Source organism: Nycticebus coucang, chromosome 2 (genome assembly GCF_027406575.1).
Source record: "Nycticebus coucang isolate mNycCou1 chromosome 2, mNycCou1.pri, whole genome shotgun sequence".
Taxonomy (NCBI): Eukaryota; Metazoa; Chordata; class Mammalia; order Primates; family Lorisidae; genus Nycticebus; species Nycticebus coucang.
The window spans coordinates 148,373,978-148,387,115 of record NC_069781.1 but is presented as its reverse complement, the minus strand read 5'-3'; the positions used below and the strand labels follow the sequence as shown (position 1 = coordinate 148,387,115).

The following is a 13,138-nucleotide window of genomic DNA, read 5'->3' as shown; positions in this document are numbered from 1 at the left end:
TAAAAGACTTTGGGTCTTTTTGACTGTGTTTTCAGCTGAGGGGTAGGATGCCAGTTTCCAGGTGACATGGTGAAAGGGGACTTCTTGGAAAGGGTGAATTGCAGTTTCCAAGCTGAGCCTTGGCTTTTTAAGTGTTCGTAATGCAAGGACAGTGCTGTGTTTATATGGGTGGGGAACTTTGGGGAAAATGTTGCTTTCTCTGTGTGTGTGATATTTGTGTGTGCACGTGGATAACTGACTTTTTGACATATTACTGTTGTTCATTTTAAATAATGATCTTGGTTGGGACCAAAAAAAAATGATACCAGTAGTAGAGAAAACCCTATAGTAGAAGCAGGGCTAATTCCTGTGTCCCAGGCAGAGTCAGTGACAGTGAAGGTTTTGCAGCCTGCCTGTCACGTTAATTGTATACTATTAGAGACCATTAATCTGAGGATTATTAACATGGTAGATTTTTAGGCAGTTGCCTTGTTGTGGGAAACTTTAATCTGCTGATCAGTGATACCCGTCAGTAGGTGCTTGTGTGTTAAGAAAGAATAAGCTACTTGTTTTTATCCAGTGGGTCCCCAGGGGATGTAGCAGAATTTTCATTTTCTGAGGCCATCTGGCCTCAATCTTTCACAGGTGGGGGGGGGGTGTAAGGACCCATGGAATGTCTTCTTTAGCAGGATATTTCAAGCCCCAGAAATCCAGAAGTTTGGAGGCGAAGAAGCTCCCAGTTTCTCTCCTGAGTTCTCAGTGTGGGCTCCTCTTGTGCCCTTGCATGTGGCTTGTTTGATCACTGGCTCATTTGCTGTCTCTCTTCCCATTAAGTCGTTATTGCCTGTCTTTGGTGATGTGTCCAGGGCCTGGTTTGTGACTTTTCTTTTGTCAAAGACGGCCAGTTATCATGTCCCCCTGAAGGTTACAAACTGCTCAGAGAGCTGGGAAGTTGACATCTTTGCCAGTGTCACAAGACATTAGTGCATAGGGCCCTCAGAGGTGGTGTGTGTTCTTGTTAACCTTCCAGGGCCTCTGGTGCCTCAGGGCTGGGTTCCCCAGCAGCCTACAGTCAGCAGGTAGGACTGGAAGAAGCCTCCACCAGCCACCAGGTGGGGCCAACCTCTGAGGTTTGGGGGCACCAGGACCCTTCCATTTAGGGGGCTCTCTGCACGGGCCCAGGCATGGGGGAGGGTTGGCCAAGGCCTAATAGGGGCACAAGAACACGGACCTCAGACCCTGCTTTGACCTCCATGAAAACCTCACTGAGTTTTAAGAGAGAAGAGCTAGGTGGGCACAATGGCTCACGCCTGTAATCCCAGCACTTTGGGAGGCTGAGGTAGGAGGATCCCTGGAAGTCAGAAATTGGAGACCAGCCTGAGCAAGAGCAAGAGTGACAATGAAGGTGACTCTGCTTCACCTCTGCTTATTTATTGTCTCTACTTATTTTTAGAAAAACTAGCCAGGCATAGTGGTTGGTGCCTGTAGTCCCAGCTTCTTGGGAGGCTGAGGCAAGAGGATCACTTAAGCCCAAGAGTTTGAGGTTGCTGTGAGCTGTGACTCCACCGCACTCTACTCTGTCTCAAAAAAAAGAAAGAGAGAGAGAGAACTATAGAAAAATATGTATGGAACTTTGGTCACAGGAGCATCAGAAGGGAAGCAAAACCAAGTCTACTCATGTGCCCAGATGCAGGGAGCTTCGGCAAGCCAGAGGTGGACATAAGTTTTGCCATCATGGATATGGGTATGGTATAGAAGTGGAGGAGGAGAGACTAAGAAAAGAGGCGTAGAAGCATTTCAGAGATGGAAATAGCATAGATCGAGGACCCACAGCTGGCCAGGTGCTGCCTATGTAAACATTGGCGAGGGCTGGGGACCATGTGCACCCCTGGAAGAGGATCAAGGCTCCCCTGCCTCACTGGCACCCACAGAGGGCTTGCAATGCCACGTCACCAGGCCTGGTCATGGAGTTTCAGGAAGAATAAAGTCAGAAACAAGAATAGCAGTAGCAGTGGTGGTGGGTCTCTCTCACCGACTCTTCATAAAGGAAAGTAGATTAGTTTCTCTCCATTTCACAGGGAGGAAACTAAGATATGGGGGGACGTTCTTGGCCCAGTATTACCCTATGAGTCTGTGGTGGAGCCTAGGCTGTCCTCTAAGCTGCCTAGTTCTCAGCCGTGTTTCCTGCCCCCTCCCCGCAGGATCTAATCTTGATGGAATAAGGGCGAGTGGGGGGCAGTCAGTTGAGCTGTCCTGTTTGCCGTGATGGGAAATCTCAAGGGAAGTTTGCCCGGAATCATTCTCAGGCTTAACTGACCCCTAGCTAAGATCCATCTGACGTGGCTCTTGGGAGCAGTCGCTCAATGGAACCATCTGGAGTCTTCTGATTTAAGTTTTAGAGGAGGAGAGAGTGAGCAAAGAACCTGTGACTTAGGATAGCAGTGTCCTGGAGACAGGCTGGGGGCAGATGGCTGATCCTGCCGAAACCCTGGGGTGCATGCTGGTGTGGCCAGCCAGCCTTCCTGGGGCATGGGGCCAGGAAGGAGGCCCACAGCTGTCCTTTGCCAAACCCGATGTGACACCTCTTATAGGTTGGAGAGTGAGGCTCATCCACCTGACTTATCTGTCCCGCTTCTGCGTTGGGAACAGGTCTCATGCAGAGGGGAGACTTGTCAGGGCTGGAACAGTGTAGCAAACTAGTGATCAAGCCAAGCTGAAAGGCACGTCTGAATAGCGGCAGAGAGGGATCAAGGCCGCCACCCTGGGTGGGCTTGAGCTGGGTGCTAGAAGGCAGAAGCAAAGCAAGGGGCCGTGGGGCAGGAGCGGCCCTTCCTACCCACGTGTACTTGCCCAAAGCATGGAAAGAACCACATTCTGCTGAGATGGGGAGTCCAGTCCCCCCATCTCTCTTGCCGTTTTGGAGCCTCCGTTAGAACGTACATGCAACGCCAGCTTATTGTGGTGCCGGCAGCATTGCGGAAGGGGTATGTTGGTGGGTACCTGGGTAAATAAGTATAAATAGTTTTCTTTCTGATATGTGACCGGATTATTTTCCAGTTGATTTCAAGCCTTGGCCCCAAGTGGCCCACAGATCAAAAAAAGATAAGGGTCAGTTACAAGGTTGAGCTCATTCTCCGTTGCCATGGCAACTGACCTCCGGCAACCCTCAGAGGACTACACCCAGCTCCCCAGGTGATATTTTTACTGTCCACGCCATCAATCCCAAGCCTTTCAAAACTCAGACTGCCTAATTGTCAGGGCTCTGTTTTGAAGAGGCTCTGGGTCCCCTGCAGGGGCCCCGTTCAGGCTGCCAGAGCTCATTTATAAGCCTTTCTGAAACTCGAGGGACAGTGAGCTGGGTCCCTCCTGGCCAGAAAGGCCTGGGAAGGTGCTCCCTGGGGGAGGAAGAAGGGCACAACCTATCCTCCAGGATTAATTAGGAAAATGTGAGCCCCAAATGGGGGCGGGGTTGGCGGGGTATGCTTCCAAGCCACAGCTGAGTGGTCTTGAGAGATGAGGATGTGTGTGGGACCAGTGGCCATGCTGGGATGGCCTGGAGCGGTTTAGCCATCCCAAGGGTCCCCAGCCGCCACCTCAGAGACACCCACATTGTTTTCATCCCAGTAGTAATAGTAGGAAATTATCATATTTCCCAGTGCTAGTTGATGATTTCTCCATCATCAGTAAGGTGCAGATAAAAAGCGACTTTAGGGAACTTCTCACCTCTTTTGAGATGCACCACATACAATCTTTGTCAAAACTCACTTTCATGACAGCCGGATTCCAATAGATTGGTCTTCTAAGCTCCTGCTATGGAGATGGGGAGTTCTCAAACTCTAATGTATACCCCAAATACTTGGGTACTTTTAAATGGTTCTCTGGCTGCCTTTCCTGTAAGTCCACAGGTCCTGCCGGGGCCTGAGGGATGGAGATCCGCAGTCAGACCCTCTCGAGATGGACCCACTCCCAGTTCTTGCCTGGCCTTTGAGCTGACTCTCTGCTCTGACCCTTGCCTACTCCCAGCCTACGTGTTACGCTTTCATTGATTTCCTTGTGATATTTAGTGATAGATCAGTAGATGAACAGCCTGATCTGGCTGCCCAGATATTATTACTCGCCCTCTTCTCTTCTGCCCCAGAGTCTTTGTTCCTTACAGGGAACAAAGGATTGATCCCCTCCTCCCCCCTCCCCGGGGCCGTGTTTCTGTTGCATGTTCTCTGCTGTTCCTGCTTCTCTATCAGAAGGCATCAGACATGTCCTTTCCTGGGGTCTCCCTTTACACATCACGCTCTTGGTGCGACAAGTGCCATCGGGTCCTCCTCTCCACACGTGTGTGGTGTGCCCCTTTGCCTTGTATGTTTCTGAGCCCCAGAACCTCAGGACTTGACCTGACATCTGAGGCAGCCATGGGCTTGGCCCCTGGAGCTGTGGAATGTGGGTCTGTGAAGTGCATTACTGGAGTGGTAGCGGGGCCTCAGCTCAGCTAGGTGGCCTGTGTGTTACTTCTGCTGCAGAAATGCTGTTGAAGGGATAATGCCGCAGCCTGGGGCTGTCAGATGTAGGGGCTGCCTCCTCCTCCCACCAACCAGAGCTAGCATGTGGGACTGCCAGGCTTGAACATGGGCATGTGGAGGTTGGCTGTTTACCTTCCTCCTCGCCCACGTCTTTTTGGATGATCAGGGAGCAGAAGGTGGCCTGCTGGGTCCCTGGTCTTAAGTTTGGTGACTTTCTTATATTTTCTGAAGCCAGAGAGGTCTGCTGGGGGTGAACTGCATCCTCCCACAGCTCTGCCATGGCCCTGTTAGTGGCCTAGACTCTCATGGCCTGTGTCCTAGAGCAGAAGATGCAGCGGGAAGATCCAGAGAGACTCACTGGAGAAGAGAACAAGTTTCATAACCTGTCAGTCCTGTGAAATTAGTGATGACCATTGGTGTATAAGGACAGCATTTACCAGCATCCCCAGCCCAGGTCCCAAGCTTTGTATCAAGTGCTTTATGTGAAATGTCCATTTCCCGGTTACTGGGCACTTACTTGGTGCCAGGCGCTGCTCTAGGCACTGGTGATACAGCGGTGAGCAAAACAGCTCCATAAGGCTGACATTCTTCTTTTTCTTTCTTTTTTTTTTTTTTTTTGCGACAGAGTCTCAATTTGTCTCCCTCAGTAGAATACTGTGGCATCACAGCTCACAGCAACCTCAAACTCTTGGGCTCAAGGGATCCCTTTGCCTCAGCCTCACAAGTAGCTGGGACTACAGGCGCCTGCCAGAGCGCCCAGCTATTTTTAGGGACGGGGTCTCGCTCTTGCTCGGGCTGGTCTCCAACTAGTGAGCTCAGAGCAATCCACCTGCTTTGGCCTCCAAGAGTGCTGGGATTACAGGTGTGAGCCACTGCACCCGGTGACATTATTCTTGTGTATGTGTGTGTGTGTGTGTGTGAGAGAGAGAGAGAGAATTTGTTAAATAAACAATCGGTTGTGTAATGCGTCAGGTGGTAGTAAGCATTATGTAGGATATTAAATGTGCGAAAAGTGCTAGAAATGATGTGGGGGCCATTTTAGCCCGGGGATTCAGTGAGATCTCTGTGAGGAGACGTCCTTGGGCAGACCCAAGGAGTGAAGGAAGAAGGACAACGCTTCCGGAGGGCAGATGTCCTGTGACAGAAGAGGCCCTTGGCTGCCTTACAAAAGCCCTGTACTTATTCTTCCCATTTTCTAACAGAAGAAGCTGAAGCTCAGAGAGGTTAAGCAACTTACCCAAGTATGCACAGCGTGTGAATGATGGAAGTGGTTCTACCTTTTGTGTCCTTCATGGCTGCTTCCTGAATGGAGGTGGCTAGTTGCAGTCACCGGGCCTCACCCCACAGGTGTATGCATGCATGATACTACTCTCCAGGCAGCTTCCCCAAGCAGGGGTCCCTGCTAAAAGATGGACCAGGCGCAGCCTGTCAATATGGCTGGAGCAGGTCACGCTCAGCGCACTGGAGCCCAAGAACAATGCCCTATCCACTCCCCTCTGCAGCCCGCTGCTCCTCCCTCCCAGGCAGCAAATTATGGCCTCCGAATGTGTGCCCGGTCTTGCCTTTGACATCAGTGGGGCCCACCTGAGCTTCACCTTCAGGATTCTGATAATCAGCTCTCTCTCCTCCTGGCTTCCCCCAAGACCCGTATGGAAATAAGTATGTGTCTGCCAGGGATCAAATGCTTTTGGAGACAAAAGTCGGTACTGAGGCCTTTACAGGGAGCTATCATCTCGGCACGGTGCTCTTCCACAAAGCCCTCTGCTCCTCTTTTGGGCTGACACAGTTTCAGCCTGAAAGGTTCCAGCAGGCTGACTTGGTTTTAAGCAAAAGCACATCCTATTATTTTTTTGAGAAATGAAGTGTAAAATTAACACTTATTATTCCTGAGCAGAAGAGAAAAAAAAAAAAAAACAGAGAGAGGGGGACTCTGGGATTTTTGTGCTTGCTGGGTTGTTTGTTTGGCAGTTTGGGGTTTTATTTTTATTTTTTTAAAAACTCATAATAAATCCATAGCTGTCCCCTTGCTGCCCTCGGCTTACAGGAAACAGGAGGCAAGATCTGAATTTCAGCAGGTGAAATCTGCATTTCACTTTACAAATGAGCGGGGCTGCATAATTCACTTGAGTTGTGTGGGTCTCTGTTACAGATGCCTGTCATGTGCTATATAAAAAAAAGGGGGGGGGAATAGAAAGGAAAAGAAGAGATTGTGTGTCTTAACTCATAAAATCCTCCAAGCCCCACAACAGGCAGAGGTGCCTGCCGGCTCCCAGACGGCTTTGTCACTCTGCTCCTGGGTGTTGCAGAGCACTGTGCAATTTTACACAATGCAGGAAAGTGGTTCTTGGAGGGTGCTGCTGTCTGTGGACCCTGCGTCTTGAGACAGAATGAGAGGTTGGCAGTGCCCACAGAGGTGGTGATGGTGTGAAGTCTGTCAGTGTCCAAGGGCTCGCTTGTATGGGGTCACAGACACAAAAAGGAGTGTTTGTCATGCTAACTAGGGCAGCCCCTCTCTGCCTCCCCAGCCCTCCCTGCTTTCCTGGATGTCTTCATAGGCACAGGTCTGTAATGGACACCCCAGGGAGTACCCTGAACCCCTGCAGTGGGGAGAAGGCCTTGTCTTCAGAAAGATTTGCAAATCAAAGGGTCTTGCCTTGAGCAGGAGAGAGTCCCAGCTCTGCAGGAACCCCTCAGGCTCTATGCTTTCCCCCACTTTTACTTGTTTTATTTCTCCTCCCTTCTTTCCCCAGGTTTGACTCTTTTAAACACTTAGGGGAGAGAGAGAAAGGTCCCAAGACGCACAGTGGTCTGTTGGGCTCTTGATCTAATTAGCCCGGAACCTCACTTTGACACTTTGACACTGTGCAGGGCTGTGACCTGCTTCACGCGTGGCCGTTGTGGCCCTGGGATGGCTCACAGCTCTGGGGCTGCCTGTCTATGTGCTTATTTGTGAGTGTGGGCGCTGGGTTGTGTCTGTGAAGCAGAGGGCGCCGGCTGATGAATTGCTCTGCTCCGCACTCAGAGAATGGAAAGTGACTGCCAGGCATGACTTCTCTATTTGTAGGTTGCAGGAGGCTTCTTTGTCCTCTTGCTGTTTGTGTAGCAGACAGGCTCGTCTCCATTCACAGCCATGTAGTTAAAGGATCCCCGCTTACTCAGTAGAGAGCACTAAACCCCCCTTTGCCATCTCAGCCCCAAGAGCCCTGGCTGGGTGCAGGGAGCGGGCCCTGTCCTCCAGGGGTGCTGCTGAGCCCCTTCACAGGTGAGCCCAGGTGGGGCCTGATGCACTGGGGCCATAGGATAAGATGTCCTCTGTGCCCACGGCCTGATTGCCAACGCCAGAAAGATAAGGTTAAATGAATCATGGGTCTCTGTGCCCAGCGAGGGGACAGTGGCATGTGTGTGCACATTCGTGCGCTGCAATCATCAGGATGGCTGCCTGGAGGTGGCGTACAGGCTGGGGTTTGTGTACTTGGAGGGATGGTTTGTATCCTGTTGGGAACACCACCCCCATATGGCTATGTCACTTCCCTCAGTGGTCTAATACTCTGAACCCATTTCTTCTTCCTAGAAGTATAGTTTTCCCAGCAAGCTGGATTATTTCTGAGAAGCAAATGTTACAAACTATTTCAGAAAACTGCACAATTGTCATTGTCACATCCCCCACCTCATTAATGTCTAAGGGGTTCCTCCTTCTAACAGGGAGACCCCTTATAAGGGTGGCTCTCATTCATTCATTCATTCACTCCTTGGACTTATGCTCCATGCCAGACACTAGGAAACCTGGTGCAGGGAGGGCAGGGGATGTGCTCAGGGTCTTTTGAGGCAGCCCCCCCACACTGGAGGCCATCTCTAATTATGATGAGAGTCTCCCCAAGGGAAGTGGAGGACGTGCGTGGGGCCTGCGGGGCGAGCATGCTGAGCTCGCCCTGTGTCCCAAAACTTGTCAATGAATCCCTTTTCCTCTCATATAAATGAAAGATCTGCTGGAATCTCTGTTGGGTGCATGTGGCCTACTTGCTGGGGCTCCAGGGGCACGACAAACACCCAGTAGATCCCAGCCGGTGGGCTATGTGGGGCAGGCCCACCTGTGTCCGCACGTACGCATGTGTGCCTCTGCGGTGCCATGCCCGGGGGCATGGGGGATGACTGGGCCAGGGGGAATGCCTGCTGTCTCTGCCAGCCCCTGCCAGGGCCTGGGGACCCAGGGACTCACCAGGAGCCTCAGCCCATCTGTGTTTGTGTCTTGCCACCGGCAGAACCCCTCTGCTACCTAATTCTTGCCTTTAAGGGCAAATCAGAGCACCTGGCACCTTCGATGAGGCTGGTTCCCTGGGGGAGCCTAAGGGGGAGCCAAGTGTCCTTGGCTGTCCCAGATATTACTTTAACTGACATGGATGTGCCCGGCTGGAAACATTTATTGAGCACTTGCTGTGTGCTGGGTCTGTTCACAATCCCTTTACATGTATTAACTCATCTCATTCTCATATAAACTATGAGAGGAAGACTGTTACTGAGTGTTTCAGAAAGAGGAAGCTGAGACCAGGTGCAGTGGCTCACACCTATAATCCCAGCACTCTGGGAGGCCAAGGTGGGTGGATTAATTGCTTGAGCTTAGAAGTTTGAGGCTGCCTGAGTGAAAGCAAGACCCTGTCTCTACTAAAAGCAGAAAAAACTAGCCAGATGTTATAGTACATGCCTGTAGACCCAGCTACTCAGGAGGCTGAAACAGTTGGATCCTTTGAGCTCAGGAGTTCGAGACCAGCCTGAGCAAGATTGAGACCTCATCTCTACTAAAAATAGAAAAACTGGGCACTGTGGTGGGCATCTGTAATCCTAGCTACTCAGGAGGCTGACGCAGGAGGATCTCTTGAATCCAGGTGTCTGATGTTGCTGTGAGTTGGGCTGACATCATGGCACTCTAACGTGGGCAAAAGAGTGAGATTCTGTCTTTAAAAAAAGGAAACTAAGGCATAGCCGAGTTACATAACTTGTCCAAGATTATCCAGTAACTGGAGAGCTGGATTCCAATCCTGGGTGATGAGGTGCTCCAGTTGTGTGATTACCACCACCCACAGCTGACCACCTGCCCAGTGATTGCGTTGTCTTCTTACTAAGCATGGACCAATGCCCAGGGCATGTGGTACAGGGGAGGGGAAGCCAGGATTTGAATACAGCAGAGGTGCCAGATGAGAACTCTGAGTCTCCTCAACACTGGCGCAATGCTGGTGCATGGTCACCCTCTGTTGCCTGGGCATCTTTGAGTGAAGGCTTGGGGTCACAGCAGCTCCCAGGTGGGGAGATGGAGCTGTGTTCTGATCTGGGAGCAGGACAGGGAGTTTGCCCATTATTGGTGGTCCGCTGGGAAGCCATGTGTTTCAAAGGGAAAAATGAATACTTTGGTTTTGTGTGATAGCACTCTTAGGGTAAAGTCCCCAAGTCCTGCAGCGGCTGACAGGCCCTTCTTTTTTTTGTAAGAGACAGAGTCTCACTTTGTAGCCCTCAGTAGAGTGCTGTAGCGTCACAGCTCACAGCAACCTCCAGCTCTTGGGCTTAGGCGATTCTCTTGCCTTAGCCTCCCAAGTAGCTGGAACTACAGTCGCCTGCCACAACACCCAGCTATATTTTGTTGCAGTTTGGCTGGGGCTGGGTTCAAACCTGCCATCCTCGGTATGTGGGGCCAGCCCCCTACCCACTAAGCCACAGGCGCCACCCAACAAGGCCCCCTGACTTCATTCCTGTCTCTCGCTAGCACTCTAGGCTTCAGGCTCACTGACTGTCACATGCTTCTGCACAACACGGGCACTGCCCTCGTTCCTGACCTAGAGTCCTGCCCAACACACTCACATCACCTGGAGTCCTCCCCAACACACATCACCTAGAGTCCTCCCCAACACATTCACATCACCAACACCATATCATGTACTTGGAATTTTTATTTGTTGTCTGACTACCCCACCACCAGAATGGGGGCCACGACATTACTATTTGTTTAGTTATCTAGAGTATCCCCAGCTCAGAGCAAAGCTCCTGGCACATAGTACATGCTCAGTAAATATTTGATTGGATTTTTAAAAATCCAGACTCCTCCAGCCAACACTCTATTACGGCCCCTCTGCTTTTGAACATGGCCTGCACGCTTGCTGGACCAGCAGATGGAGACCTCGTAGCGAAGGGCAGCTGCAAGGCCGGCATTTCGAGGGGTACCCCCAATGTGCTTTGGTGTCTGAGTCCCCCTTGCTGGCTCCGGTGTTGGGGATGGGAGAGGGCCTGGTGCGCTGGCCTGCAGTTTGTGGCGTGCAGGTCCCTGACGGGCCTTGGGCTCTCCTTTGCAGAGGAAGGCATCAACCATGAGTGCAAGCTGTGCAACCAGATGTTCGACTCCCCAGCCAAGCTCCTCTGTCACCTCATCGAGCACAGCTTCGAGGGCATGGGCGGCACCTTCAAATGCCCCGTGTGCTTCACAGGTAAGGCTCCCAGCATGTGCTTGGCAGGGACAGGGAAGGGATGCCCTGAGACTGCTGGCCCCCAGCATGTTTGCTTCATGGGCCTGGTACGGACCAGAGCCCCATGGGGAGGCCCCGAGGGATCAACAGCCCCGCTGCTCTCTGGCCTCTCCTCTAGGCGAGCTGGGCGGCACCTCTCTTTGCCCTGGCCAGAGCTGCTGAAGTCCTTTGTCCAAGCCAGCCCAGCCCCTCTGCTGCGGTGCCCCTTCCGACACCATGTTTTTCCCCCCGAGCTGCACGCCCCATCCTGCGCCATCAGAGCTGTTCCTCCACCTGCTCCTGGTCCCCTTGGACTGCCCAGCTCCTGTCCGGCTCCAGGCTAGGGGTCAAAGGCAGCTCTGCCTACCAAGTCCCCAGCCCCTAGACTGGCTGCCAGCCCAGGAAAGCGGCTGTCCCAGCCTGAGGCGGGTCTCAGGGGCTCTGCTGGCCTTCTCCTGCTGCCCAGATGGCAGCCGGTGTGCGTGGGGGAGCCTGGCCTTCCCTGCCTCTCCGACATCTGCTGTCTGCCACGGCAGGAAGCCCACCCTGGGGAGGGTGCCTGGCGGGAGGGTGTTTCTGACCTGCTCACCTCCCAGACACACAGCTGCCTGGGACTGCCTCCTGTGTGTGCCCAGGGCCTGGGCCACCTCGGGACTCCTACCACCAGGAAGTGGGGGCTGTGCCCCCATCTGTGATGGCCCCTGGGAGGGGCCTCTGCCATGGGGAGGGTCCCCTGAACATGTACAAACATATGCACCTCTGGGGCGTCCTGGAGTCCTGGCGTGCCTGGAGCCTTCTTCCCCTCACCTCAGGAGCCCCTGCCTGCCTGGGACCTCGCACTCTATGGGCTAGCATTGAGGGGCCCCAGCAGCTGGTCTGCCAATCTGGGACACAGGGTTTCTGGGGGGAGGTCCGAGGATGCTGGCAACAATCTAAACAACAAGGAATTCACGATGGTTGAGCAGACTCTTGTACCAGACACTGCGCTGAGCCTCTTTAATTCAGATCTCTGTCACCTGCTAGCAGGGGGAACATGGACACTCAAGTCATTTAACATCGCCTCAGTTTTCTTTTCTTTAAAATGGGGATAACAACAGTGCCTGGGAGGCATTCAAGGGGCTCACGTCAGGAGCTTCCTGGCTGGTGAGGGGGAGGATGAGGACGTACATTGGTCCAACCATGTGTCAGGCCATTGTTTAAGCATTTTACAAGTATTAACAACCTGTTTGGTCTTCCCAGCCACCCCAGGAGGCACTGTACTGTAATGATCTCCACTTTTAGGAAAGGAAATGAAGCCCAGACAGGTTAAGTGACTTGCCCAAGTTTTCACAGCCACTGAGTAGCAGAGCTCAGCTAATTAAGCTCAAGCAACCCAGTAGCTGCCAATAGCCCCGGTAGCCCAGCATTTGGCCGGCTGTGCCTGTGTGAGGTTGAGTGCCATGGGGAGCTGGTGTCCTGACCTTGGCCTCTGATGGCATGTGTGTGTCCAGTCTTTGTCCAGGCCAACAAGTTACAGCAGCACATCTTTGCCGTGCACGGGCAGGAGGACAAGATCTACGACTGCTCGCAGTGCCCACAGAAGTTCTTCTTCCAGACCGAGCTGCAGGTGAGCTCCTGCGTGTGCCACCCACACACCACCTGTGTCTCTCGGGTTCCGCCACAACCATGGGGTCCCCTGCCCATGGTCCTACAGTCAGTGCTGCCCTCCTGGCTGGCAGACTTGGGGTGTCACCCACTGTCACCCGCTGGTTCAGGCCACCCCAGAAAGCCAGGATGTGGCAGGCAGAGCCTTACATTCGGGGTGTTTCCATGGCCATTCCCCTCTTGGGGATTCCATATCCCCACCTGTATTATATATTTGAGCTCTGCTTCTGTGGCTAGTGGCCCAGGTGGCCTGTGTGGCTGGGTCCTGGGGCTGTGTGGATGTGGGTCCACCTCTGCCCAGGAAACCCAGGGGAGAGAGGAGTGGATGTCTGACCGGCCCCAACTCAGAGGAATGAGCACTCACCAAAGGTCCTGAGCTGATACAGCCCTCAGGTGGGGCACAGTGGCCTCAACCAGCTTCCTCAGATCTTCCTCCCAGGTCAGCAGGAGCTGAGAGGCTCCTTGGGAAGGGAAGCTGCCATGGTGGTCCTCCCTCAGCAACTGCAGCCACATCCC

At 52.8% G+C, this 13,138-nt stretch overlaps 1 protein-coding gene across 8 annotated transcripts in view; it reads left to right on the top strand.

The window, feature by feature from the left end:
- Positions 1 to 13,138, top strand: part of ZNF423 (zinc finger protein 423) — a 318,249-nt gene that overhangs the window by 277,056 nt on the left and 28,055 nt on the right. For all 8 annotated transcript variants that reach the window (XM_053582122.1, XM_053582127.1, XM_053582123.1 and 5 more), the window contains 2 exons: positions 10,829 to 10,960; positions 12,469 to 12,584. In XM_053582122.1, coding sequence (XP_053438097.1) covers positions 10,829 to 10,960; positions 12,469 to 12,584 — 248 coding nt within the window. The remainder of the gene's footprint in view (positions 1 to 10,828; positions 10,961 to 12,468; positions 12,585 to 13,138) is intronic.